The sequence below is a fragment of the Equus quagga genome, chromosome 2 (assembly GCF_021613505.1).
Source record: "Equus quagga isolate Etosha38 chromosome 2, UCLA_HA_Equagga_1.0, whole genome shotgun sequence".
NCBI classification, from domain to species: domain Eukaryota; kingdom Metazoa; phylum Chordata; class Mammalia; order Perissodactyla; family Equidae; genus Equus; species Equus quagga.
This window is the reverse complement of record NC_060268.1, coordinates 37,770,591-37,793,244: the sequence shown is the minus strand read 5'-3', so window position 1 is coordinate 37,793,244 and position 22,654 is coordinate 37,770,591. Positions and strand designations below refer to the sequence as shown.

The 22,654-nt window shown below is 57.1% G+C and overlaps 1 protein-coding gene across 1 annotated transcript; it reads left to right on the top strand.

The window, feature by feature from the left end:
• Positions 1–1,496: 1,496 nt before the first annotated feature.
• PLCB2 (phospholipase C beta 2) lies at positions 1,497–21,511 on the top strand. The gene is made up of 32 exons (XM_046655473.1): positions 1,497–1,829; positions 5,156–5,233; positions 5,821–5,889; positions 6,523–6,663; positions 6,800–6,879; positions 6,965–7,018; positions 7,125–7,200; positions 9,993–10,093; positions 10,253–10,419; positions 10,510–10,656; positions 10,833–10,990; positions 11,267–11,349; positions 11,621–11,705; positions 12,308–12,470; positions 12,610–12,713; positions 12,845–12,941; positions 13,998–14,082; positions 14,220–14,344; positions 14,865–15,019; positions 15,536–15,700; positions 16,290–16,389; positions 16,941–17,045; positions 17,208–17,302; positions 17,441–17,516; positions 17,763–17,807; positions 17,911–18,136; positions 18,216–18,384; positions 18,500–18,576; positions 18,669–18,764; positions 19,274–19,331; positions 19,970–20,056; positions 20,421–21,511. Exons 1-32 carry the CDS (start codon positions 1,746–1,748, stop codon positions 20,622–20,624), a joined length of 3,555 nt encoding a protein of 1,184 aa, XP_046511429.1. The 5' UTR covers positions 1,497–1,745; the 3' UTR covers positions 20,625–21,511.
• Positions 21,512–22,654: the final 1,143 nt, after the last annotated feature.

The window sequence follows — 22,654 nt, the reverse complement described above, 5'->3', positions numbered from 1 at the left end:
GAGCCTCAACCTTTAGAGCCGGAGACTGAAAGGACCAGACTAAGGAGCACTGAAATGCCTGCCTTCCTTGTGGCACCCCCATCAGGTGAAATGAGAAGCCTGTACCTTCCCCTCCCCGGGCTGATGAGGCTGACGAGAGGGAGGGACCAGGGCAGCTGCAGGTGACAGGTGCAGGGGCTTGCGGGGTCCGCAGGGATTTCCCTTGCAAAATCCATTCAAAGAGACAGAGAGGGAACCTGATCCCAGGGAGGGAATCGGAACTGCAGAGGCCCCCAGAGGGGCCCAAGGCTGGAGGGATGGGGGAGGAGAGGTGAGAGACAGCAGAGCCTGGAGGGAGCAGAGGGAGCAGAGAGGGCGTGGCAGCATGGAGGAGTCCCCAGCTGTTTTCCAGGCTCAGGCAGGCCTTGCTCCAGGCTCCACCCTAATGATCTTAGAATTGCTTTTCTGGGGGTTATTCTCGTGCTAGGAATCCCCTTAGCTCCGGCCCCCACGGGCCCCCAGACTGGCAGCAGAGGCAGTTCCAGGGCCTGGGTGAAGGTCTCACAGTCGTCCCTCAGCGGGTAGCACAAAGGCCCATGGGGGGACCTGGGGCAGAAAGCCAGGCCCTGAGAGGCGAAGGAAGTAGTGGGCAGAGCTCCCTGCTCCCCCAGCTGGATTAAGAAGAGAGATAAGAGGGGCAGGTTGGGCAAGAGGAAGTGGGCTAGCTGAGCTGGGCTGGGACTGAGCTCCCTGGCCCCAGGCAGTGTTGGGGCCACGCACCCTGAGCAGGCACCTAGAGCTGAGGCCTCTCTGAGGGAGAGTGCCAGCAGCCCTCTTGCCCTAAGTATTGTCATCCCAGGCCCTGGGCACAGAGCAGAGGAGAGAAGCCTGGCAGGAGAGTCCAGTGGAGACTGGTGGCCAAGAGTTGCTCAGGGCAGCTGTGTGTGGAGTGGTGGCTGGTCAGTGGAGGTTCCAGGCCTCGGCCAGGCGCAGAGGACCAGCAGGAGAGAGTTAAGTGTGCGGCAGTGACGTGATTGCCTCACTTGCACCTCATTTTCATGGGGAGGAAGCATTGAGAAAGAGGAGCTGGGTGTTCAGCAAACTTTGCTTATTCAAAACACTCAATCCCAGCTGGGCCCTGCCCCACCCTCAGCTCCCACCTCCAGGGTGGTCCCAGCCTCACCAGCCTCTGGGAGACACCCCTGCGCTCTCGACCCCACCTCTATGGAGGTCCCTTCCCCTGGTGAGCTCCTTGCTCCCTCCCCTCAGTCCCTGCCTGGGCAACAGTGTCCCCAGCAGGTCCCCCTATTGCTCCTTCTCCAGTCCCCCAGCCGCATCTGACCGGGACTACCCCTGGGACCGAGAGGCCCCTGCTCCAAGGAGACGGGCCGCATGACCCGCCTCTCTGTCCTGAAGAGCACAGAGAAGGAAGCCCCGAGCAGGAAGTGCTGAGGCACGAGGCACAGGGTGAGGGCGGGGGCTTCAAGGAGGGCAGCCTGGGCAGACACAGGAGCAGTGACCACAGCCCCCACTGCAGGCAGGCGGGAGGAGGCTGATTTAAAAGGCAGATGGGCCTCTGGCCGAAGCACTCAACTCTGCAGCCAGCCACTGCCACCTGTGGGCTCTAAGAGCACCCAGACTTCCGGACCTACTGGGGCGGGTGCCATGTGACCCCAGCTTGGCTCCCCTCCTGCCTGCCCTCCTTCCTTCCCTCATCCTACGAGCCTGTGCCAGCGCAGCTTCTCCAAAGAGGGACGCGTGGTACCATGTCTCTGCTCAACTCTGTCCTGCTGCCCCGCAAGGTGAAAAGTTATCTAAGCCAAGGGGAGCGCTTCATCAAATGGGACGATGTGAGTGGGGCCGGGGCCGTGGGCTGCGGGGGAACTGGGGTGGTGGCCGAACTGCTAAGGGCTTTGCTAGGGTGAGTGGGTTGGTTTATGTCTGCCAGGATCCAGGCGCCGCTGGTATGGCTTGGCCAGGCAGCTGTCACAACTGCCTGGATAAACAAACCTAGGGGTGAGAATGTGTGCCCCCAGCATGTGTCCCTGTCCCTGGGCTGTGGGAGATAAGGCTCTGCGTCTGGATGTGAAAAGAGGGTGAGCTGCCTGGGTGGCCGTAGGAGGATGTTTTTTGGGGTCTGGGTCTGTCCTCCCCAAAGTCCCCAAGAAGAGCAGGGTTTGCTGCTCTAGGGTCTCAGCGTTAGTGGGAGGAAAGTGCGCCCCAGAGCTGAGGCAGGGCCAGAAACAGAGGTGTACCAGGCCCCTACACCCAGCACAGACACCTGCTCTTGCCCCAGCAGGATGCCCAGACTGGAATCCTTCATCCTTCCCCATCTGGCCCTGGCCCTGGCCCAGGGAAGCCCTGCTCCCTCTTGGGCTTCTGTGGGGCAGCCACTACAGGGTCCTGGACCCCAAGTGAGAACTGATGGCTTCTGCTCCCAGGGGCCTGGGAGGGAATGGACTGACTTCTGCTTCTGCTAGCTGCTCTCAGCCTGGCTGCCTGACGTCTGCCTGTCTGCAGGGGAAGGGGGAAGTCACTTCTTTGCCCTAGATGTCTGTCTCCGCTCTGTCTGCTCCTTCCCAAACGGGGCCTGCTTCCCAGACTCTGGTCCTCCCAGACCCTAAAAATGTTGTGTTGCTGTGGGCCAGGGATTCTCTTGGGCTGGTGAGGAGAACCATATGGGGCTCCTCCTTCAGGGAGGGGAGGCTGCTGGGCTGGCGCACTGTGAGAGTCAGTTCCGGCTGGTCCCAGGAGGGGAACAGGAAGGCTCTGGTGGGGAGGGGAGAGGGCCCTTAGGGCTGGCTCATGCTCCAGGCAGGTGAGATGAAGAGGGCTCTCAGTCTGTGAATTAAGGCAGCCTGGGGCTCTGGCCCTTCGGGGCTGAGCTAAATTGAGTAATCTTGTTGCCATGACTATGGGGAGGGGGCTGTGGTGAGGAGCTTTCTGCTTTCCTAGGAGTGGTGTGGTTGTGCAGTATGGTGGTGGCACGTCCCAGGAGCCTGTGGAATGAGGGAAGTGGCTCAGAATGAAAAGTGAAGTGGCCTCTCTCAGTTCCTCTGGGAAGTGTGTGTAACCTGACTGGGCAGGGGGTCATTAGGGGTGGGGACATGCTCTGTGACGTTCTCTGCAAGCCAGCACCTGTATACCTGGCTGCCCGTTCCCCTCCCCAAGGCAGAACCCTGCGCGATCCTGGATCCTGACTTCCAAGAGTAGGAATCTCTCAGGCCTAATCACAGGGCGCATTCACCTGTGAGACGGGCCTCTGCCCCAGGCCACCTCGGGCCTGGTTGGCAGATGACCTGGGTATGTCAAGCCACATTGAAGAAGCATGATACCCAGAACATAATGAACTCTGGGCTTCATTTTGTCTCCCACAGCGCCTTACAATGCATTTGGTGGGAGAAGCTCTCCTCCTGCCTGTGGAAAGAAACTCAGCCAGTCACAGGACATTCCATTTGCTCTTGGGGAACAGACAACCGTATGGTCATTTTTCCTCGCAAAACCCAGTCTTATTTCAGAAACTAGCTGTAATTCAACTCCAACCTTAATTTAGAATGACACCTTCTGCCCTCTTCCCTCTGGGAACAGCCTCCAGTGGGCTGCAGGCCCCCTGGAAAGGCCTGTGGTGGATTCCCTGCTCCTCCTCCAAGGCCTGCAAGGGACGGGGTACAGGCTGGGAAAGGGGTATGAAAGTTCTAAACTGAACAGGTGCTCTCAGAAACCGGCTCACACACTCTGGGCTTGGCCGAAGGTTAAGGCTTATTCTTCCTCTGGTGCACAGTTTTGAGGATTCTCCCCCTGAGCCAGGGCTCTCTTTCTTAGGGTCCTCCTGCCATCTCTGTGTCAGGAGGTCACACAACTACCTCTCCAGCTCCTGCGAATCCAGTTACCACCTTCAGCTGCCTGTGGCTTTGGACTCTCTGCCCCTCTCTCCCAGAGGCCCACTCAGGACCCCAGCAAATACTCACGTGTCCATTGCCCCACTAGTCTCTGGGGTTTCTGGCTCGTCTAGCACCCTGGTGTCTCAGCCTCCAACAGTCAGCCCGTCTGTCACCTGCTTGGTTTCCTGGGCAGGAGTCACACCCAGACTGCTATGCTCCACAACTGCAGGGGTGGCTGAAGCTCTCCAAGGGCAGCTGAAAGCCCGCACTAGGCTGCAGGTGAGGGGTCAGGCAGCCAGCCCTCCCCTGGGGTGGGAAGCGAACGGAGCTCACCACGCAGCTTTCTCCAAAATTAGCCTCCTCACAAGCGTTGTCTTCATGCCACCTCTAACCACCCCTCTTCGGAGGACCTTTCTTGGGGCCATTTCCTTTGTAAATTCTGCATGTGGTTTGGTTTGGTGTGCAGCAATGACATGCCTTCTTGGAAACTTCAGGTTTAATATCTTGTTATAGATTCATACAAAGACCGTTAAAATAAAAGGTAGCTCTGAGCTCTGTGAGTGGAGTGGGAACTTAGAGGTGAGTGCATTCATCCTTCACTTGCTCCTTCAGCAACCACGGGGCACAGAGCCCATGGTCTAGGACAGGCTCCTTTCCGGGGAATCCACAAACCCCGGGGGATTTCCCAGATGGGCTTCTGGGTCTCAGAACCAGCCCCCACCCCACTGTCCCAGCATGTTTCAGGAAAGGCTTTTCTGAAGAAGTGAGGCTTCTTGACGGTATTTCAGGTGGAGGAGGGGTGGCTGCTTAGGCTTGGAGGTGGGGGCACACACAGCATCTATGGGACAGTCGATGGATGGGGTGGGGGCTGTCCACGGAGGGGAGGCCCAGGCACGCGGGAAGCCAGGTTGCAGCTGGATTGTGCCGGGCCTTGGACGCAGGCGCAGGAGTTGGGCTCTTGGCTCTCACTGTGTTGAGGCTCCCGGGGGTAGCATGGGGAGAGACATTCTACCCCTTCGGCTGAGTTGTGGCCCTTGAACACAGGGCAGGTCTGGGCCAAGACCCTGTTTGGGGTCTAGAGGGGAAACCCTCTTCTACTCCAGAAATGCCATCTCCAATCCTCTACCCCTCTCCACCCCTGTTCAGAGCTTCAGAGGTTTATGCCCAACCCTTAGCTCTGGAGAACAAAGGCAAATGCCTGTGGCCACCTGGGCTGCCACCTCCTAGGGAGATGGTGAGCTCCAAAACCCTCGCCTGAAGTCTCGGAGCTGGGAGCTGACTCCTTCTCTCTGCAGGAAACCACAACAGCCTCCCCGGTTATCCTCCGTGTGGATCCCAAGGGCTATTACTTATACTGGACGTATCAGAGTAAGGTGAGGCGGCCATACCTACTGGGAACCTGAGCTCCTGCTGATCCATTGAGTCAAAGCAACCTCTTGACTATGTGGGGGTGCAGGGGGGTAGAGGCGTGGAGTATAGAATGACTTGGAAGGGGGACTCTGGGGGATCTCCTGTGGGCGGGGCTATTTGCTTTGGAAGGGAGGATGCAGTCACTCCAACCGTGGCTGCCTTGGGCCCAGATGCTCCAGCCTTAGCCTGCCTTGGAGAGAGAGCGAGAGAGAAACGAAAATGAGCCGCTGCTGAAGGCTGGTTCTCGGGAGGAAGGGAGGCGGAGCCTGGGGAGAGTCCGGATGGTGGAGGGCTGCCTGCAGGACGCAGCTGCAGCTCCGGGGTAACTTGAGTGGCCAGGGAAGGAACGGATGAGAGGAAGGGAGGAGGGTCACCATGCATAGGGAGAACCTGATCGTTGGGAGGGGAATGTTGGGGTCCGGGCGACCCCACACAGTCTTGGCATCAAGACAGGACAGTTGGCCAAGACGTGAGGGGGTATGGAAGCCCCCTCCTCCCTGCTCTTCGTTCCTGACCTGACTTTTGTGTCATATCCCTCCCTCCCCTCCAGGAGATGGAGTTTCTGGATATCACCAGCATCCGGGACACCCGCTTTGGGAAGTTTGCCAAGATACCCAAGGTGGGCCCAGTAGCAGCCCAGGCTCAGCATGGCCACCAGCTCCACGGGGCTGGAGCAGGAGTCCCTTCCGGGGCGGGGGTGAGAGGGGTGGGGAGCCTGGTCTCTGGAGCAAGGGGAAGGCTGCCTGGGCCAAGGAGGGGGCAGGGCTGCTCCCGGGCTTGCTGGGGCTTCAGTCCTAGGGCACAGCGAGCAGAGATGTTGCACAGCTAGCTCCTGCCCCTGGAGCACCCCAGGCTTTCTGGGAGGTTTGTTTGTACCCCACACTCCCTGATCGGTTTGCCTATATTTGCCTAATGCTGGTAGGAAAATTGCAGGAAGGCATTGATGGGAAGTAGGATTTTCTGACACTGGGAGCTAAGTAGCTATCTTCAAATGAAAAATGACAAACCAAATACGCAGGACTCCCAGGCCCCATGGCCTTGGTAAATCTCTTCCTATGGGCCTCTGCCTCACCGTCCCAGCCCCTGGAGTCAGGGATAGGAAGGTGCTGAGGCCTGTGGCTGTTAAGATGGGGAGGGGATTCTGCCCCAGGGGGCCACAGTTCAAGTAGCTGAGAGGGAGGGACAGGGAGAGCCACAGTGGGCAGGGATGGGGGCACACCTCTGATCCTAACCATGTCACCACTTGCTGCAGAGCCAGAAGCTCCGGGATGTCTTCAACATGGACTTTCCTGACAATAACTTCCTGCTGAAGACACTCACTGTGGTGTCCGGACCCGACATGGTGGACCTCACCTTCCACAACTTCGTCTCCTACAAGGAGAACGTGGGCAAGGTGCGCACTGGGGGCGCCTGGCCTGGAGCTTGGCACTGAGATAGCCTGGTCTTCCTGAGAGACAGACCTGGGCCACGGGGTGGTGGGGGCACCTTCGCGGTCAGGGGCCTGACTGCTGTGCTCTTGGGGCCTGCAGGACTGGGCTGAAGATGTACTGGCTCTGGTCAAGCACCCGCTGACGGCCAATGCCCCCCGCAGCACCTTCCTGGACAAGATGTGAGTGCCTGCCTCCCTGGCCCTAGCATGTGGGGCTAAGGGTGCCAGCCTTGGGGCGTTGACAGGCTGCTTTCTGCCCCACCAGCCTGGTCAAGCTCCAGATGCAGCTCAACTTGGAAGGGAAGATTCCTGTGAAGAAGTGAGTTTCCTCTACTCCCTCCCTGCACTTCTCTCCAGCTCCCCAGAGCCTTCCCTCTCCAGGCCTGACCCCTCTCCTTGTCTGGTGCCTTTCTCTGCTCCTTCAGTCTTTTCCAGATGTTTCCTGCTGACCGCAAGCGGGTGGAAGCTGCCCTCAGTGCCTGCCACCTCCCAAAAGGCAAGGTGAGTGGTTCCCCCGTCCCCAGCCCACCTCAGCATTCTCCTTCTCACCTGAGCTGGCTACAACCAGAGGGCAACTTACCCAGGCCTGGTGCAGGGTGAGGAGGGCAGGAATGACAGCACAGTCCCGGCCAACAGCCCGAAATGCCAGTTAACCCTGGAGCCACTGGTTTCTGATACCAGGCACAGAGACAGAACCAGGACAAGGGGGGCGAGGTGCTGAATTCAGAGCAGGTTGGTCTGTACCCCCTACCCTTGGTGGTGGTGGGGCAGTGGTCAGTGTCCAGGGCAAGCAGCGGGGTGGGTGCCTTCTCATCTAGCCTTGGAATGGAAGTTGAAAGTGGATGGTTTCAGGCGCAAGCCTGGTGGTGCAGTAGTTAAATTTGCACGTTCTGCTTTGGTAGCCCAGGGTTCGCAGGTTTGAATCCCAGGCGCGGTCCTATGCACCGCTTGTCAAGCCATACTGTGTTAGGAGTCCCACATATAAAGTAGAGGAAGATGGGCATGGATGTTAGCTCAGGGCCAGTCTTTCTCTGCAAAAAAGAGGAGGATTGGCGGCAGATGTTAGCTCAGGGTTAATCTTCCTCAAAAAAAAAAATTAAAGAAAAAAAAAGAAAGTGGATGTTTTCAGCCTGGAAGAGTGAGGCAAGGCTGGCAAGACCGGGAGGCAGTCTGCAGGGAGCTGAAGGCTGCAGAGACTAGTTTTGCAGCGGGGGAGGGAGAGGAACAGAACCAAGGGTGAAAGCTGTCAGGACACAGACTTCAGCACGACACGGAAAACATTTTTTCTTTCTTTTTAGTTGATTAATGTTTTATTACAAGTTATATGCGGGCTCACCCCATGAGATGCCTTATGTGAATTACAAAAAGGAGCCCTCTGGGCAGATGCAGCCCTGACCAGGGTTCATGCCTGGCCATGAGAGAGGATCTCAGCCCCCGACCCCCTTGGCCAGTGCCTTTGTGTAGGGCACCACATGAACCTCACAGAGTCTTTTCTCCTGGTAGGAATTTGGAACATTATAAACAAATAAAACTAAGACCTCACTGAGCACATGTTCACCTGAATCCCGGGAGGAATACTTCCCCCACTGTCACAGCTCTCCATTGCTGCCGAGCCCTTGGTGCAGTCAGTCACAGGGGACGCAAGCATGGGGTTGGACAGAGGGTGGGAATGGGCTCCTGCTGAGGGCCCTACAGCCAGCACTGCTTGCTGCTGTCAGCACACATTCACCCTCCTTTTCTCCTGGCTCCTGAGCTCCCACCTTGGCTAAGCATCCTTGTTTATCAGCTCTCCTTGTGTCCCAGTAGGGGCCACTGACCAGCCTTTGCTTGCAGCTGAGAAGTCCGAGAGCCAGTCTTAGGGAGATCCCGTCTAGCTCTCCCACTGAGACCCTCTGCTCCAAACTAAGATAGATGTCAGCCTTTCTGTATGATCTTGGAAGACATTCCGTGGCTTCTTCTGGGATGGAATGCAAAGGCACAGAATCCCTGAATGCCACTAATCTACTTTCTATTTCTATTTATATAGATTTGCCTCTTCTGGACATTTCGTGTAAATGGAACGATGCAATATATGATCTTTGATGTCAGGCTTCATTCACTTAGCATAATGTTTTCAAGGTTCATCCATGTCATAGCTTGTATCAGTATTTAATTCCTTTTTATTGCTGAATAATATTCCATCGCGTGGATATGCCACATTTTGCTTATCTGTTTGTCAGTTGATGGACATTTGGGTTGTTTCCTCTTTTTGGCTGTTGTGAATAACACTGCTATGAACATTTGTGTACACGATTTTGTCTGGACATATGTTTTCAGTTCTCTTGGGTATATACCTAGGGGTGGAATCATTGGGTCATATGGTAACTCTACATTTAACATTTTGAGGACCTGCCAAACTGTTTTGCCAAGTCACTACACCATTTACCATGCCACCAGCATTGTATGAGAGTTCCAGTTTCTCCATATTCTCACCAACACTTGTTATTGTCTGTCTTTTTCTTATTTTAATCATCCTGTGAAGCAGTATCTCATGGTTCTGATTTGCATTTCTGTAATAACTAATGTTATCGAGCATCTTTTCATGTGCTCATTGGTTATTTGCATACCTTCTTTGGAGAAATGTCTATTCAAATCCATTGCCCATCTTTCAATTGGGTTGTCATTTTCCTGTTAAGTTATCCTTTATTGGATATCTGATTTGCAAATATTTTCTCTCATTCTTTGGGTTGTCTTTTCACTTTCTTCATGGTGTCTTTTAAAGCACAACAGTTTTTAATTTGGATGAACTCCAATTTATCTTTTTTGTTCTTGTTCCCCGTACTTTTTGGTGTCTCCAACTATTATTATTAAATTGTCTATTTCTCTCTTCAATCTTTTCAGTTTTTGCTTCACGCTTCTTGGGGCTCTGTTGTTAGGTGCGTTGTTTGTATTCAAAATGCTTCTTTTTGAAAATTTATCCTCCACTTAAAAAAGAAAAAGATAGCCCACTGCTCTGGCAAGCAGCCCCATTTACTTCTGACCTCTTTTCTCCCGGTTCTGGTCATTCTTTGTTATGATCCAGCCCCAGCCAAGAGACTGGCTGTTGTCCGGATTCAGGGGCAAAGCAAACCAGCTAAGCATGCTCTCTGCTCAGCAACCAGGGCCGTGAAAAGTGGGTGCTTGGGGTGTTCTTGAGGCTCTCCCTGGGCCCTCCCTCTGACCAGGCCCCCTTGTGCAGGGCTGGGCCTGGTTTGTGGTTCTTAATGCTGAGAAGGTGATGGCAGGAGTGTTCGGGTGACTCTCTATCCCCCCAGAATGACGCCATCAATCCTGAGGACTTCCCGGAATCCGTCTACAAGAGTTTCCTCATGAGCCTCTGTCCTCGGCCAGAAATAGATGAGATCTTCACTTCCTAGTGAGCTTCTTGGACTGGGCTGGGCAGGGGGACAAGGTCATGGCTGCAATTTCCATCCACCATGCTGGCAATTAGGTGGCTTCACTGGAGAAGGGGGTTGTTTGAGCCCCAACCCCAGCCCAGGGAATATAGGCCTGTGCTCCTCTCTCTGGCCTGCAGCCATGCCAAGGCCAAACCCTACATGACCAAGGAGCACCTGGCCAAATTCATCAACCAGAAACAGCGGGATCCCCGCCTCAACTCCTTGCTGTTCCCGCCAGCTCGGCCTGACCAGGTGCAAGGCCTCATCGACAAGTACGAGCCCAGTGGCATCAACGTGCAGAGGGGTGAGGATGAAGGGAACCCCTCACCCTCCACGGGCCTGTCCTGCCCCAGCAGCTGGGCTGCGGCCCTGACAGCAATCCCCTGTCTCCCAGGCCAGTTGTCACCTGAAGGCATGGTGTGGTTTCTCTGTGGGCCGGAGAACAGTTTGCTGGTCCAGGACAAGCTGCTGCTCCACCATGACATGACACAGCCACTCAATCATTACTTCATCAATTCCTCACACAACACCTACCTGACAGGTGGGCCCTGAGAACTCTATTGCTGACCTCTCCTTTTATGGGGGCTGCTCCTGTTCCTTGAATCTCCCGCTGGGGTTGCCCGCGGGCTGCCAAGAGGACAGACTATGATGGAGTGGGTGGGAAGAGCTGACTGCCCTTGCGTGAAGCCCCTGACCTGCCCCCTCCCTCGACCTCAGCCGGTCAGTTCTCAGGCCTTTCCTCGGCTGAGATGTACCGCCAGGTGCTGCTGGCTGGCTGCCGCTGTGTGGAGCTGGACTGCTGGAAGGGGAAGACCCCCGATGAGGAGCCCATTATCACCCATGGCTTCACCATGACCACAGACATCTATTTCAAGGTGAGCCTCAGTGTGTGGAGGCTGGTGGCAGGGGCACTAGGGACGGGCCTGGGCCCCAAGCTTTCTGGGGCTGTAGGGAGTGAAACTAGAAAGGAGGAATGGCTGGGAGGCCTTGGACCAGTGTGGGGACTAGAGAGGACCAGAGGAGACAGGGGGCCAACAGTGGCCCTCCAGCTGTATGTGTGTATTGAAACTGGGGGGTGGAGGAGGGTGCCATTGGCGGAGGAGAAGCCTGGAGCCCTGACCCCATCTACACTGAGTGCCTTTCTCCTCCAGGAGGCAATTGAAGCTATTGCAGAAAGTGCCTTTAAGACCTCCGCCTACCCTGTCATCCTGTCATTTGAAAACCACGTGGACTCGTGCGTATCCAGGCCCATTCAGCTACCTTCTCTACTCTGTCCCCGTCTCCTGCACAGCTGCCCTCCCCCCAACTTACCCTAGCCTCCAGCCATGCCCTGCAGCTCTCTACCATGTCTCAACACAATCTCTGTGGGACCCCAGGCTCTCTTGCCTGTGTCCCTGCCTCCCCAACCTCCTAGGCCCCTGATCTGGGTCATCAGAGGGCACAAAAGGATGGACAAAGGGTTGGAGCAGAGCTGCTGAGCCCCACCCTACTTCTGCTCCCTGCAGACCTCGCCAACAGGCCAAGATGGCTGAGTACTGCCGGACGATGTTTGGGGACATGCTGCTCACAGAGCCCCTGGAAAAGTTCCCAGTGAGTAGACTCTGCCGTGGGGCATCTGGGCCTTGGGGCTTGGACCCTGGGGCAGGGTGGAGGCCTGGTTAAGGAGGCAGATATTCTCAGAGGATGCTGGGGTTCATTTGGGAGGATCATGAGGCTGGGATCCTACCAGCTGCCACGTGTCCGGCACTGTGCTAGACTGCAGGGGGACATTAGTGACAAAGATGCAGTCGCAGCCCTCAGGTTGCTTACCCCCTCGTGGGGAGACAGACAAGTAACCAGACCATTACAACCAGTGGTTGCTATGGGAGGAGAGTCCTAATCTGGTCTTGGGGATCAGGGAAGGCTTCCTGGAGGAAGTGATGGCTAAGCTGAAACCTGAGGGAGAAACTGGATCTGTCTTGGTGAGAGTGGGAAAGGGTTCTAGGAAGGTGGCATAGGTGAGAGAGAACATCATTGTCTGAGGAACTGGGATACGCTGGGTCAGGCAGGGGTTTAGTGCACAAGGGGAGGTTGGTGAGAGGCTAGGCTGGAGAAGCAGGCAGGGGGCAGATAGAGCGTGGTTTGGTATGAAGGCACTTAGGCTACACTGTGAAGGTGAGGAGATGGTGCTGACACTCTCTCCTCTCCCACAGTTAAAACCAGGCATCCCCCTGCCCAGCCCTGAGGATCTCCGTGGCAAGATCCTCATCAAGAACAAGAAAAACCTGTTTTCCGGCCCAGCAGACCCCAGCAAGGAGCTGGATGGGGAGGCTGAGGGCAGCCCCCCACCCAGTGATCCTGTGGGTGAGGACACAGGTGAGTCATTCTGGGAAGAGTGGGGATGGCAGTGGGGCATCTGGAATGGGAGAGGGGCTGGACCTGGAGGGGATGTGCCAGGGAGCCGGGCTGGTGTGGGGCCCCCCTGCCCCAGTGCTCACAGCACTGTGTGTGGCAGTGTGGGCTGGTGAGGAAGGGACTGAGCTGGAGGAGGAGGTGGAAGAGGAGGAAGAGTCAGGAAGCCTGGACGAAGAAGAGATGAAGAAGATGCAGTCAGATGAGGTGAGTAGGGACAGCCCCAAGGCCCTTGTGTCTCCACTGTAGAGCTTCCTGGGGTGGGGGGCGGTGTGTGGGGCCACATCCCTAGGCTCTGTACTGTCCTCCTCTTCCCCACCCTCCTTTCTCCTCCCTAGGGTACAGCGGGCCTAGAGGTGACAGCTTACGAGGAGATGTCCAGCCTTGTCAATTATATCCAGCCTACCAAGTTCATTTCCTTTGAGTTTTCTGCCCGTGAGTTAGCATGGGGTAGGACTGGGGGTGTGGGTAAGCTAGAAGTTAGGCTAGATTCAGGAGAAAGCCCTTAAGAAGTGTGTCTTGACACCAGAGCAGCTTGACGGGTGGGAGAAGGGGGGCGGTCTCCCCCTTCCTTGGACTCAGGGCTCTGTCTATAAATACCCAGCAGAGGAGTCAGGCAAAGGGCATACTGAAGTGGCAGTGGCTCCCAGTTTCCCGGCACTGAACTGAGGAACTTGGCACCAAGCAGAATGCTCTGGAATGTGTCCGTGACAGGCAGTTCACTTATGACAGGCCACCTCATCCTGGCTGGCCTGGGGCTCCTGCAGCCTCCTGCAGGTTCTGTGACTCCCAAGCTCAGAAGCCCCGGCCCCAGGGCATGAGAGCTCCTGGGAGGGGGTGGAAGGCAGAGAAAACCAGCCAGTGCACATCTTTCCCTCGTACCCCTCCCTTTCTGTGCGCTGCTATGCTGTTTGCCTTCATCTTCTCCATGCATACTCACAGGGCAGTCCTCTCACCCTCTGTGTGTGTCCACAACATGAACACCTCTTTGTGTGTATGCTTGTGCACAGTGTATACCTCTGCAATGTTGCCTCTTCATCCCTGGCCCCATAGCCTGCACCCCCACCTGTGCCCACCCATGGCATGTACTGTCCTTGGTGTGTATCTCTCACCTCGTGCCCCCTGCCCCCGGCTCATGTTCAGTCATAGCTTGCCCACTTCACTCTCTGCACATCACAGCATGTTCCTGACCCCCTGGGCTCCTCCTAGCAGGTTCCACACACTCTCTGTGCCCCCACTCTCCAGGACTGTGGCATACACCCCATCCCGGTGCATATCCACTACATATACCCTTTACCCCCAGTGCACAGTTATCCACATAGATCTGCATGCGCCCCCTGCTGGGGTGGGCCCCCCTAAACCTCAGGCCTCAGTGGAAATGCTAGGTTGGAGGGATCTTTGTGCTGGAGGGAGCTGTCCCAGAGGGGACAGCAGGACTGAGGGAGGGGCCAGCCTGACATGGACTCCCTTTCTCCTTTCTCTCCTCTACAGAGAAGAACCAAAGTTATGTCATCTCCTCCTTCACAGAGCTCAAGGCTTATGACCTGCTCTCCAAGGCCCCCGTACAGTTTGTGGAGTATCCTTGAGGCCTCAATAGCCAGGGGCCCTGGTTGGGATGGAGAGATGGGGAAGGCCTGGGGACAGGCTCGCAGGGGGGCTATTGGGTCCTCCTGGTGCATGCAGCCTCGGCCGACCTCCTATACTCTGGGGCAGCTACAACAAGCGCCAGATGAGCCGCATTTACCCCAAGGGCACCCGCATGGACTCCTCCAACTACATGCCCCAGATGTTCTGGAATGCTGGTTGCCAGATGGTCGCCCTCAACTTCCAGACGATGGGTGAGGGCACTCCCAGGCCTCTAAGAACCTTCCCTTGCCCCCTGCCCTCCTACCTTCACTCCATCACTGTGGGGGTCTTTAGAACAGACCAAGGTGTCCCGGTGTTTGTTTAGGTTCTGGGAGCACATGCAGGTTTGTGAGCGTTTAGGGGTATAAATGCATTAGCTCATGCCTATAGGATTGCATGTAGACGAGTATGGACGTGAAGATGCCAGGGTGCTGGCATGGGTTCTGGCTGCTGTGCCTGAGTGGGACTGTGGGACCACCTGCTCCACTGGCCTCATCTCCCACTATGAGCCTGAAGTCTGGTGGTGCTTTGCTCCTGCTGACTCCAGGTCGTGGACTCTTCCTGAATGATGAGACACCCTAAGGAACCAGGCAGGGACATGAGCAACCCTCATCCTCACGGTCTGCCCAACCTCCCCATTCACAAGACAGGAAAGGCTGGGAAATGTGGAAATAGAGAGTGGGTGCAGACACAGGGCCAGGCTTCGCTCACTGAGTGCCCTTGCCCCCCCAGACCTGCCCATGCAGCAGAACATGGCGCTGTTTGAGTTCAATGGCCAGAGTGGCTACCTCCTCAAGCATGAGTTCATGCGCCGGCAGGACAAGCAGTTCAACCCTTTCTCTGTGGATGGCATCGACGTGGTGGTGGCCACCACTCTTTCCATTACGGCAAGGCCCTGAGGCGGACAGGTGGCCGGGAGGGCTGGGGTCTTGAGGAGAAAGACACAAGGGCCCCATTCCTCCATTCCCAAACCCCTCCCCCGATATTCCGAAAACTTCAGCCCCAGCCAGTTTGTGCATAGCAAGTTGCCTTGGAAACTGCCTCCTCCTCAGCACTGGAGGCTGCCTCTTGGTCCCCATGGAAACCAAGGGGAAGGGCTGAGGTTGGGGTGGGGGAGGGGAGAAGAGTGGGCAGAGTAGGGCAGCAGGAGCCCCAGGCCCTGGGGGAGGGTGCTATTCCTTCCTTGCCTGGGTGGGAGGTGGGGAGGCCCACACCTCTTCCCTGAATGCTGGAAGCACACTGGTCACGGAGCTCAGCTGTAGCCCTCAGTGGCCAGAGCTGAATGAGGCTCTTCACAGTACCCGAGAATGGGTGTTTCAGCTAGAGGAGCTGGAGGTCCCAGGTGCTGGGGAGAGCCTGGGCGGGGGAGCTGATGCTGGCCTCCCATGGGCCCCCACCCTCAGGTGATCTCTGGGCAGTTCCTGTCAGAACGCAGTGTGCGCACCTATGTGGAAGTAGAGCTGTTTGGCCTTCCTGGGGACCCCAAGAGGCGCTATCGCACCAAGCTGTCACCCAGTACCAACTCCATCAATCCTGTCTGGAAGGAGGAGCCCTTTGTCTTTGAGAAGGTTTGGGGGGGTGGCTAGGGCAGGGTAGGGGTTGGGGTCTGTCTCTACTTCTTGGCTTCTACTTATAGAAAAGAGGAAATAAAGGGACTTCCTTGATCCCCCTCCTCTCCACACCCTCACCCTGTGCCCTCTGAGTTTCAAGAGTCCAAAAGCCAAGTTGACAGAAATTTACTTGGTGGGCAGGATTTGTCTGTGTGTGCATGTGTGTGCGCGCATGCGTGTTTATGTTGGGACTAGAGGCAGAAATGTGAACTCCCAGACCAGGGTGCGGGGTCCCATGGAATCATGGGGGTCTTTTGCCCCCATTGGATACTCACTGGCGAAGCTCCCAAGGGCCATCTGCACCAGGATCCCAAAGCCCTGGGCTCTTTATCCAGCCCTCTGCCCTGTGTGAGACCAGCCACGGCCTGAACTGTGAGGATGGCTCTGTGTGTGGCCTCGCGTGTGCCCTCTGTCCTCGCCAAATCTGGGAGCATCTGTCATGTTCTTACACTGACCCTAAGACTTCTGGAGCCGGCGGAGGTGGTGGTGGGGGCAGTGTGGCCGCCCTCTCCCGTCCCCAGTTTGTCTTGTCCTGAACTCTCCGTAGATCTTGATACCGGAGCTGGCCTCCCTCAGGGTGGCTGTGATGGAGGAAGGCAACAAGTTTCTTGGACACCGCATCATCCCCATCAATGCTCTGAATTCTGGTAAGGATAGGGGTCCTTCTTTGCTCTTCCCAGCAGGCCAGCATCAGGAGCCTGTCCTGGGGGCGGGGGGTGGAGGGCAGCTTTAGGGAGGTGGCCCTGAGACCTTACCTAACCCTCTTATGTTATCAGCCCTAAGGAGTGTGGCAGGAGTAGGACCTCTACAAGAAACGGATGGGGCGGGGCGGGGGTGGGTGGGTGACAGAGGCCCACCTAACAGATTGTCTGTAATTTCCTAGAACTACTGGGGCAGTTTCCCAAGTAGCTGACACTTACTGGGCATTTAAAATGAGTTAAGGGCTTATAACACATTCTCACTTAATCCTAACAATAACCACATGAGGTAGACACTATTCTCCCCATTTCACAACTGAGGAAAGTCTCAGAGATTTAAAGTAACCTGCCCAAGTTCACACAGCCAGGCAGGTGCAGGACCAGACTCAGATCTGGCCTCTCTGACTCTGAAGCCAGAAGTCTGGAGTACTGGGCTGCTCCTGTGCAGTGCTGGGAGGCAACGGGCTCTGGCTTACTGCCCACCCCATCATGCCCAACAGGATACCACCATCTATGCCTGCACAGTGAGAGCAACATGCCCCTCACCATGCCTGCACTCTTTGTCTTCCTGGAGATGAAGGACTATGTACCTGACACCTGGGCAGGTAGGAGGCCCCTGGCATGCTGGGAGCCCCAGGCTGTCCATTGCCCTCCCTCTTCCGCAAGCCAGCCTCCAAAGTGGGGAGGACAGGGTATCCTGGGATGAGGGTGGGGGAGGCTTCCAGGTATATCTCCATACCAGGCCCGTGATGCCTCTGTGCACCCAGATCTCACCGTGGCCCTCGCCAATCCCATCAAGTTCTTTAATGCCCAAGATAAGAAGTCTGTGAAGCTCAAGGAAGCCATGGGAGGTCTGCCTGAGGTCTGTGTTGCCTGGTCCCTTGCTAGGGACCCCCAGGAACTTTGCCCTCAAGTGGGAGGATGAGGGAGGGGGCGGAGTCCCCGCCTCAGAGATAGAGAGCTGTTGGAGCCACCTTCCCAACCCGCTCTCCCTGCACAGAAGCCCTTCCTGCCTGCGAATCCAGTTCCCAGCCAGGTCAACGGGGCACTGGCCCTAACGAGCAATGGGTCAGCAGGTATGCACTGCTGGGTCCTCCTACCTATTGGAAGGGGCTCGACCTCCCTGGCCGCACCCATAGGCACATCCCAGCTCTTTCAAAAAACTAAGACTTTGACCAGGGGAGGGAACAACTGCATCTGAAGCCTCAGCGCTGGGAGAGTGCGCTGCGGGGGCCCTTACTGCCACCCCTGGGGCCAAGGAGGAGCCCAGCGGAGCCAAGGGGCGCCCAGGCCCCTGAGAGCCCGTCCTGTGGCTCTTGCAGGAGCTGGGGCCAGGGCCAGGGAGGAGGTCACGAAAGAAGCTGCAGGTAAGTTCTGCTGAGTCCGAGGGATCTTGGGGACGCGCCTGGGGCGAGTCCAGGGCTCCTGGGAGCTCTTGGGCGGTGGCACGCCTCACCTCGGCCCCCGCAGAGCCACGGACCGTCAGCCTGGACGAGCTGCGGGAGCTGAAGGGCTTCGCGAAGCTGCAGCGGCGGCACGAGAAGGAGCTTCGGGAGCTGGAGCGGCGCGGCTTGCGGCGCTGGGAGGAGCTGTTGCAGAGGGGCGCGGCGCAGCGGGCCGGGCTCGGGTCGCCGGGCGCGGGGGGCGGCTGCACGGGCCGCAGGCTCGGCCCGGGCAAGGGCTCCCGCAAGAAGAGGTAAGGGCGGCGGCGGCGCTCGGCCCTCCGGGGCACGGGCGGCCCAGGGCTCAGGGCCTGTCCCCCGTGGCTTCCTCAGGAGCCTGCTAGGTGGAGAGGAGCCCACCGGGGCCGCCCCGGGCGAGGGCCCCGAAGGTGAGGACGCGCACGTGCAAGAGCTGCGGGACAGGCTGGAGTTGGAGCTGCTGCAGCTGGGCGAGGAGCACTACGATTGCATCCTGAAGCGCAAAGAGCAGCACGTGGCTGAGGTGCCAGGGTGGGGGAGGGGAGGAAACACAACGCAACCAACCCCTAACCCATCCCCTAACCCACCCCCGCACGACCAAGGACTGCCTTCTAAACCCATCCTTCCTCTCCCCGCAGCAAATCGCCAAGATGATGGAGCTGGCCAGAGAGAAACATGCGGCAGAGCTGAAGACCCTCAAGGAGACCTCAGAGATGTACGACTGCCTCCCACCCCCGCCTGACTCTCTCATCTCCCGGGAGGGCTTAGGCTCAGCAAAACATTGCCCTGATGCCTTTCTGTCTGCAGTGACATCAAAGAGATGAAGAAAAAGCTGGAGGCCAGGAGGCTGGAACGGATCCAGGCCATGATCAAGATCACCACGGACAAGATGGCCCAGGAGAGGTGAGCCCCAGAGGGGAGGCCCAGGGCTGCAGCACTGAGCAGGAACTGCTGCAAGTAGGAAGGGGCCTCCCTACAAGGGGATCCTGACTTGCTTCCCAGAGATGCACCTGTCCCCTGGCTCTTGAAAGTTAATCTCACTTGTGTCACCTCTGATCAGAGTGTCCTCCTTAGGCAAAACACATGCCAACACTATCTGAGCAGAGAGGAGAATTTAACAGAAAATCAAGCATGCAAAGAGGCAGGTGACACCCTGGAACACCTGCTTCCCACCTGTGCTTTCCCATGCATGCCTTGAAGGACAGTGCGTTTCAGAGAGGAATCCTTTCCATCAGAGGGCCCGGGGCTCAGTGGCCCCTCAGACGCTCCTTGGGTCCCCATGCCTACCCCTCTGGCTGACTCCTGCCCCGATAGCATATTTCTCATTTTGCCTACGCCTTGAGGAGTCTTCATCTCATCCAACTCTTCCCAGGGGTCTCCTGTTCTCTCTGAAACTCTGATCACCCCAACAGGTTGAAGAGAGAGGTTAACAACTCCCACATCCAGGAGGTGGTGCAGGTCATCAAGCAGGTGTGTAAGGGCTGTGTCCTTCCCAAACACACACACACACTCCCTCCCTCTCTCCATAGGAGAGAAGAGGTGGCCCCAGGCCTTTACCTTACCCTTAGGAGATGCATTGGCCAGAGCATCCCAGTGCAGCTAGGGATGGGAGGAGGCAGCGCAGGAGATGGGGAGCCCCTAGGCGGTGGTTGGGATGCCAGCCTAAAGGGGTCTCTTCTGGCCAGCTGCCCTGGATGGAAACAATATGGGCTAGCTGGCTAGAGGAGGATGAGATTGGGGTGGGTGGGGAAGAGGGAGTGAGGGGGCTTCCTGAGCCTCCAAGGAGTCAGAAGAGGAAGGAAAGCCCTGCTGAGAACAGAGCTGAAGCTCCCCTGGGGATTATTAACAACAGTAACAGAGCTGCCATCCACTGTGTTTTGACCTTATGCAGGCGCTAAGCCAGGTGCTGCATGTGAACCGTCTTGTGTAATCCTTGCCAATCCAGCAAGCCAGTGCTCTTAGCCTCGTTTCACAAATTTAAAAAAGCTGCTCAAAGGTTAAGGAATTTGTCCAAAGTCTTAGAGCTTGTTAACCGGGATTGTAGCTGGAATCCCGCCCAGGCTACCTGTCTGTGCTGTCCTGATTCCTGGCCTCTTGCTCCCACCCAGATGTCAGAGAACCTGGAGAGGGACCAGGAGAAGCTGGAGGAGAAGCAGGCAGCCTGCCTGGAACAGATCCGGGAGATGGAAAAGAAGGTGACAGGGACTCTACCCTGGTCCCCAGCAGACTTGGCCTAACTCGAGGGTGTAAAGGGGCCCAGGTCCAGGGAGCTGCCAGTCTGAAGGTTGCGGGAGGGGGACTCACCCCTCACCAGTGGGTCACAGGCTCTGGTTCCCATGGGGTCCTGAGGCCCTTTCAAATGAGGCAGCTCTGCAGATCCCTGCTTGGTTGGCACACTATCTCCTCAGAGACTCCCTGCGGGGCTCCACTACCCACCCTGCCTCCTAGTCTTCTGGAGCTCTGAACAGACCGGGCATCTCCTTGTTCCACTGTCCAGGGGAGGGAGAGTGGGCAGGTGGCCCCTCCTGAGCCAGGCGGTGGTCCTTGCTCTCCCCGCAGTTCCAGCAAGAGGCGCTGGCAGAGTATGAGACCAGGATGAAGGGCCTGGAGGCCAAGATGAAGGAGTCGGTGAGAGGCTGCCTCAGGGCCTGTTTCCCCTCAGAGGCAGAGGACAAGCCTGAGAGGCCCTGTGGGGCCTCCGGGGAGCTGTGTGAGCAGGACCCACTTACAACAGAGGCAGATACCGAGGAGAGCCGCCTCTGATGCCCTCATCCTGCTGGGACATTCTGCAAGGACGTTCTCCTGTGTCTGGGACGTGGCTCCATCCCCCCAGGAGGAAAGCCCCAGTACTCTAAGGCTGTGGGAAGCTGGGGTCCCTTGGATGCTGGTGCCCCTTCCTCAACAGCAGGGCTAAAGGAGGAGGCAGGAAGGAGCTACGACCAGGCAGGGGTCCATCTGGGGCCTAGAGGTCCTCTCCAAGCTGACTCCCTGCTCCTCATCCTTCTCCTTCACTTCTGATTCAGTGTCACATATTGCTTGAGGGCAAATGAATATGGACTGGGAGGCTGGAAATGGGGTTCTGGCCCCGTTCTGCCTTTCCTAGTGTGCAGCTAGTGGTGCCCCACTCTGGACTCAGTTTCCAAACCTGGAGGGTTAGGCCTGGCCACCTGGAACCTCCACTCTAGCACCTGTAGTTCAAGCAGGACCAAACTCCAAACCCCCTTGCCATAAAGTGGCGGCTCACCAGGCTTCTAGGTCCCATCTCAGGCCTGCCAGAGATGGTCAGCTCCTGGATACGGAGCCTACCACTACCTGCAGGCTCCATGGGGACCGTGGCTCCCAGGATCCCAGCTGAAGCCCCTTCCCTCGCCTCCTGCCTGTGGGGGATGGGAGGCTGACACGGAAAAGCTGCCTCAGCTGTCTGGCCCTCAGGCTGATGAGATGACTGGGGCTGTGGCTGGTGGTGAGGGGAGAAGCATGGCCTTTTGGGTACTCTCCCACCCAGAGCCTGGCTCACCCCTTTTCCTAGGCTTGGACGGGGTACTTCCTAGTATGTACCCCCGCATCAAGGTCAGCATCATTTTCTCTCCTGACTTCACAAGGTTTATTTATTTTTCTCCTTACTCCTACTAAAGAGTCCTGTTCCGATATTTCCTGCCTAAGCCTGGCCTCTGTTCTACAAAGAAATGCCCCTGAAATGAAGCAGGCTGGGGGAGAAAACCCTTGAGAGCTGAACGCTGGGGTGAGGTCCCTTCCGGAACCCAGTGGAATGGCCCTGCCTCTGGGCTTAACAAGGATTCACTTCCCCTTCTGTGGCCCTGATGCCACAACCACTGGAAAATGATGTCATCCCTCTTTTCCACTCCCCACCCAGATGTAGCTCTTCCTAGTCTCCACCCTCAGGGCTGGAGCAGAAGAGACTCATGCAAAGGTGGCCCCCACCCTCTTGGGGAGTCACAAAACTTCAGGCTTCCTGGGCCCTTTTAGGCACGCAGAGTGGTCAGATTCTCAGGCCCCTATGGCAGTCATGGTTGACCCCAACACTTGCTGTAGAGGGGCTTCTGGGCAGCCATTCTCTGCACCTATGACATGGTTCCAAATCCCAAATGGGGACAGGCACTGGCTTGGGAGAGGCAGGACGGGGTTGATTCTGGGAAGAGGTTGTTTTCCCATCAGACATTTATGGCAAATGCCATTAGCCGTGAGCACCTGTGCCTTTGGAAAATAAACAGGAACCACCCCCATCCCTCTGGGGGCCTACCTCTGGGAACCCAGCAGTCCCTGGCTGCAGGGTGAGGCTAGGGGGCGTGCTCATTCCTAGGAGTAAGGCCTGTCATTGACCAGCCTGCATACACGCTGGATACAGCTGAGGGTGAGACACCTCCACCCCAGGGCAGTGCCCTGTCTTCAACCGTCCAGCTAGGCACTCAGCAGCCTCATCTTCCCCCCAACCCAGGGGTAGAACCAGGGAAGGATGAGGATCCAGGGTAGAGGAACTCCCTGACCTGGGCATGGGGGCCTAAGCCAGAGCCCATGCCTAATAGGGCCCACCGGGCAGCCCCCAGCTTTTGCCAATGACTGGTCAGGGGAAGGAGACTGCCTTTCCTGCGCCTCAGCCAGGCTGGGCAGAGTCTCTGAGCCCCCAGTCTGGAGCTGGGAAGCCAGGAATGGGGAAGGGGATGCAATCCTGCCTCCTGGAGAGGCTTCTGCAAAGCAGGCTGGGGGATTCCCCTGAGGCCAGGTCAAGATACCCAGCTCCCTGCTTTCTGTCCTCTGGAAAAAGGGCAAGGTGG

Excerpts from the sequence above, each read along its gene's own strand:
- PLCB2 (XM_046655473.1), top strand. The coding sequence starts at position 1,746 with ATGTCTCTGCTCAACTCTGTCCTGCTGCCCCGCAAGGTGAAAAGTTAT. Across the intron at positions 11,350-11,620 it reads TTTGAAAACCACGTGGACTC|ACCTCGCCAACAGGCCAAGA; the intron begins GTGCGTATCCAG and ends TGCTCCCTGCAG. Across the intron at positions 18,577-18,668 it reads CTCAAGGAGACCTCAGAGAT|TGACATCAAAGAGATGAAGA; the intron begins GTACGACTGCCT and ends TTCTGTCTGCAG.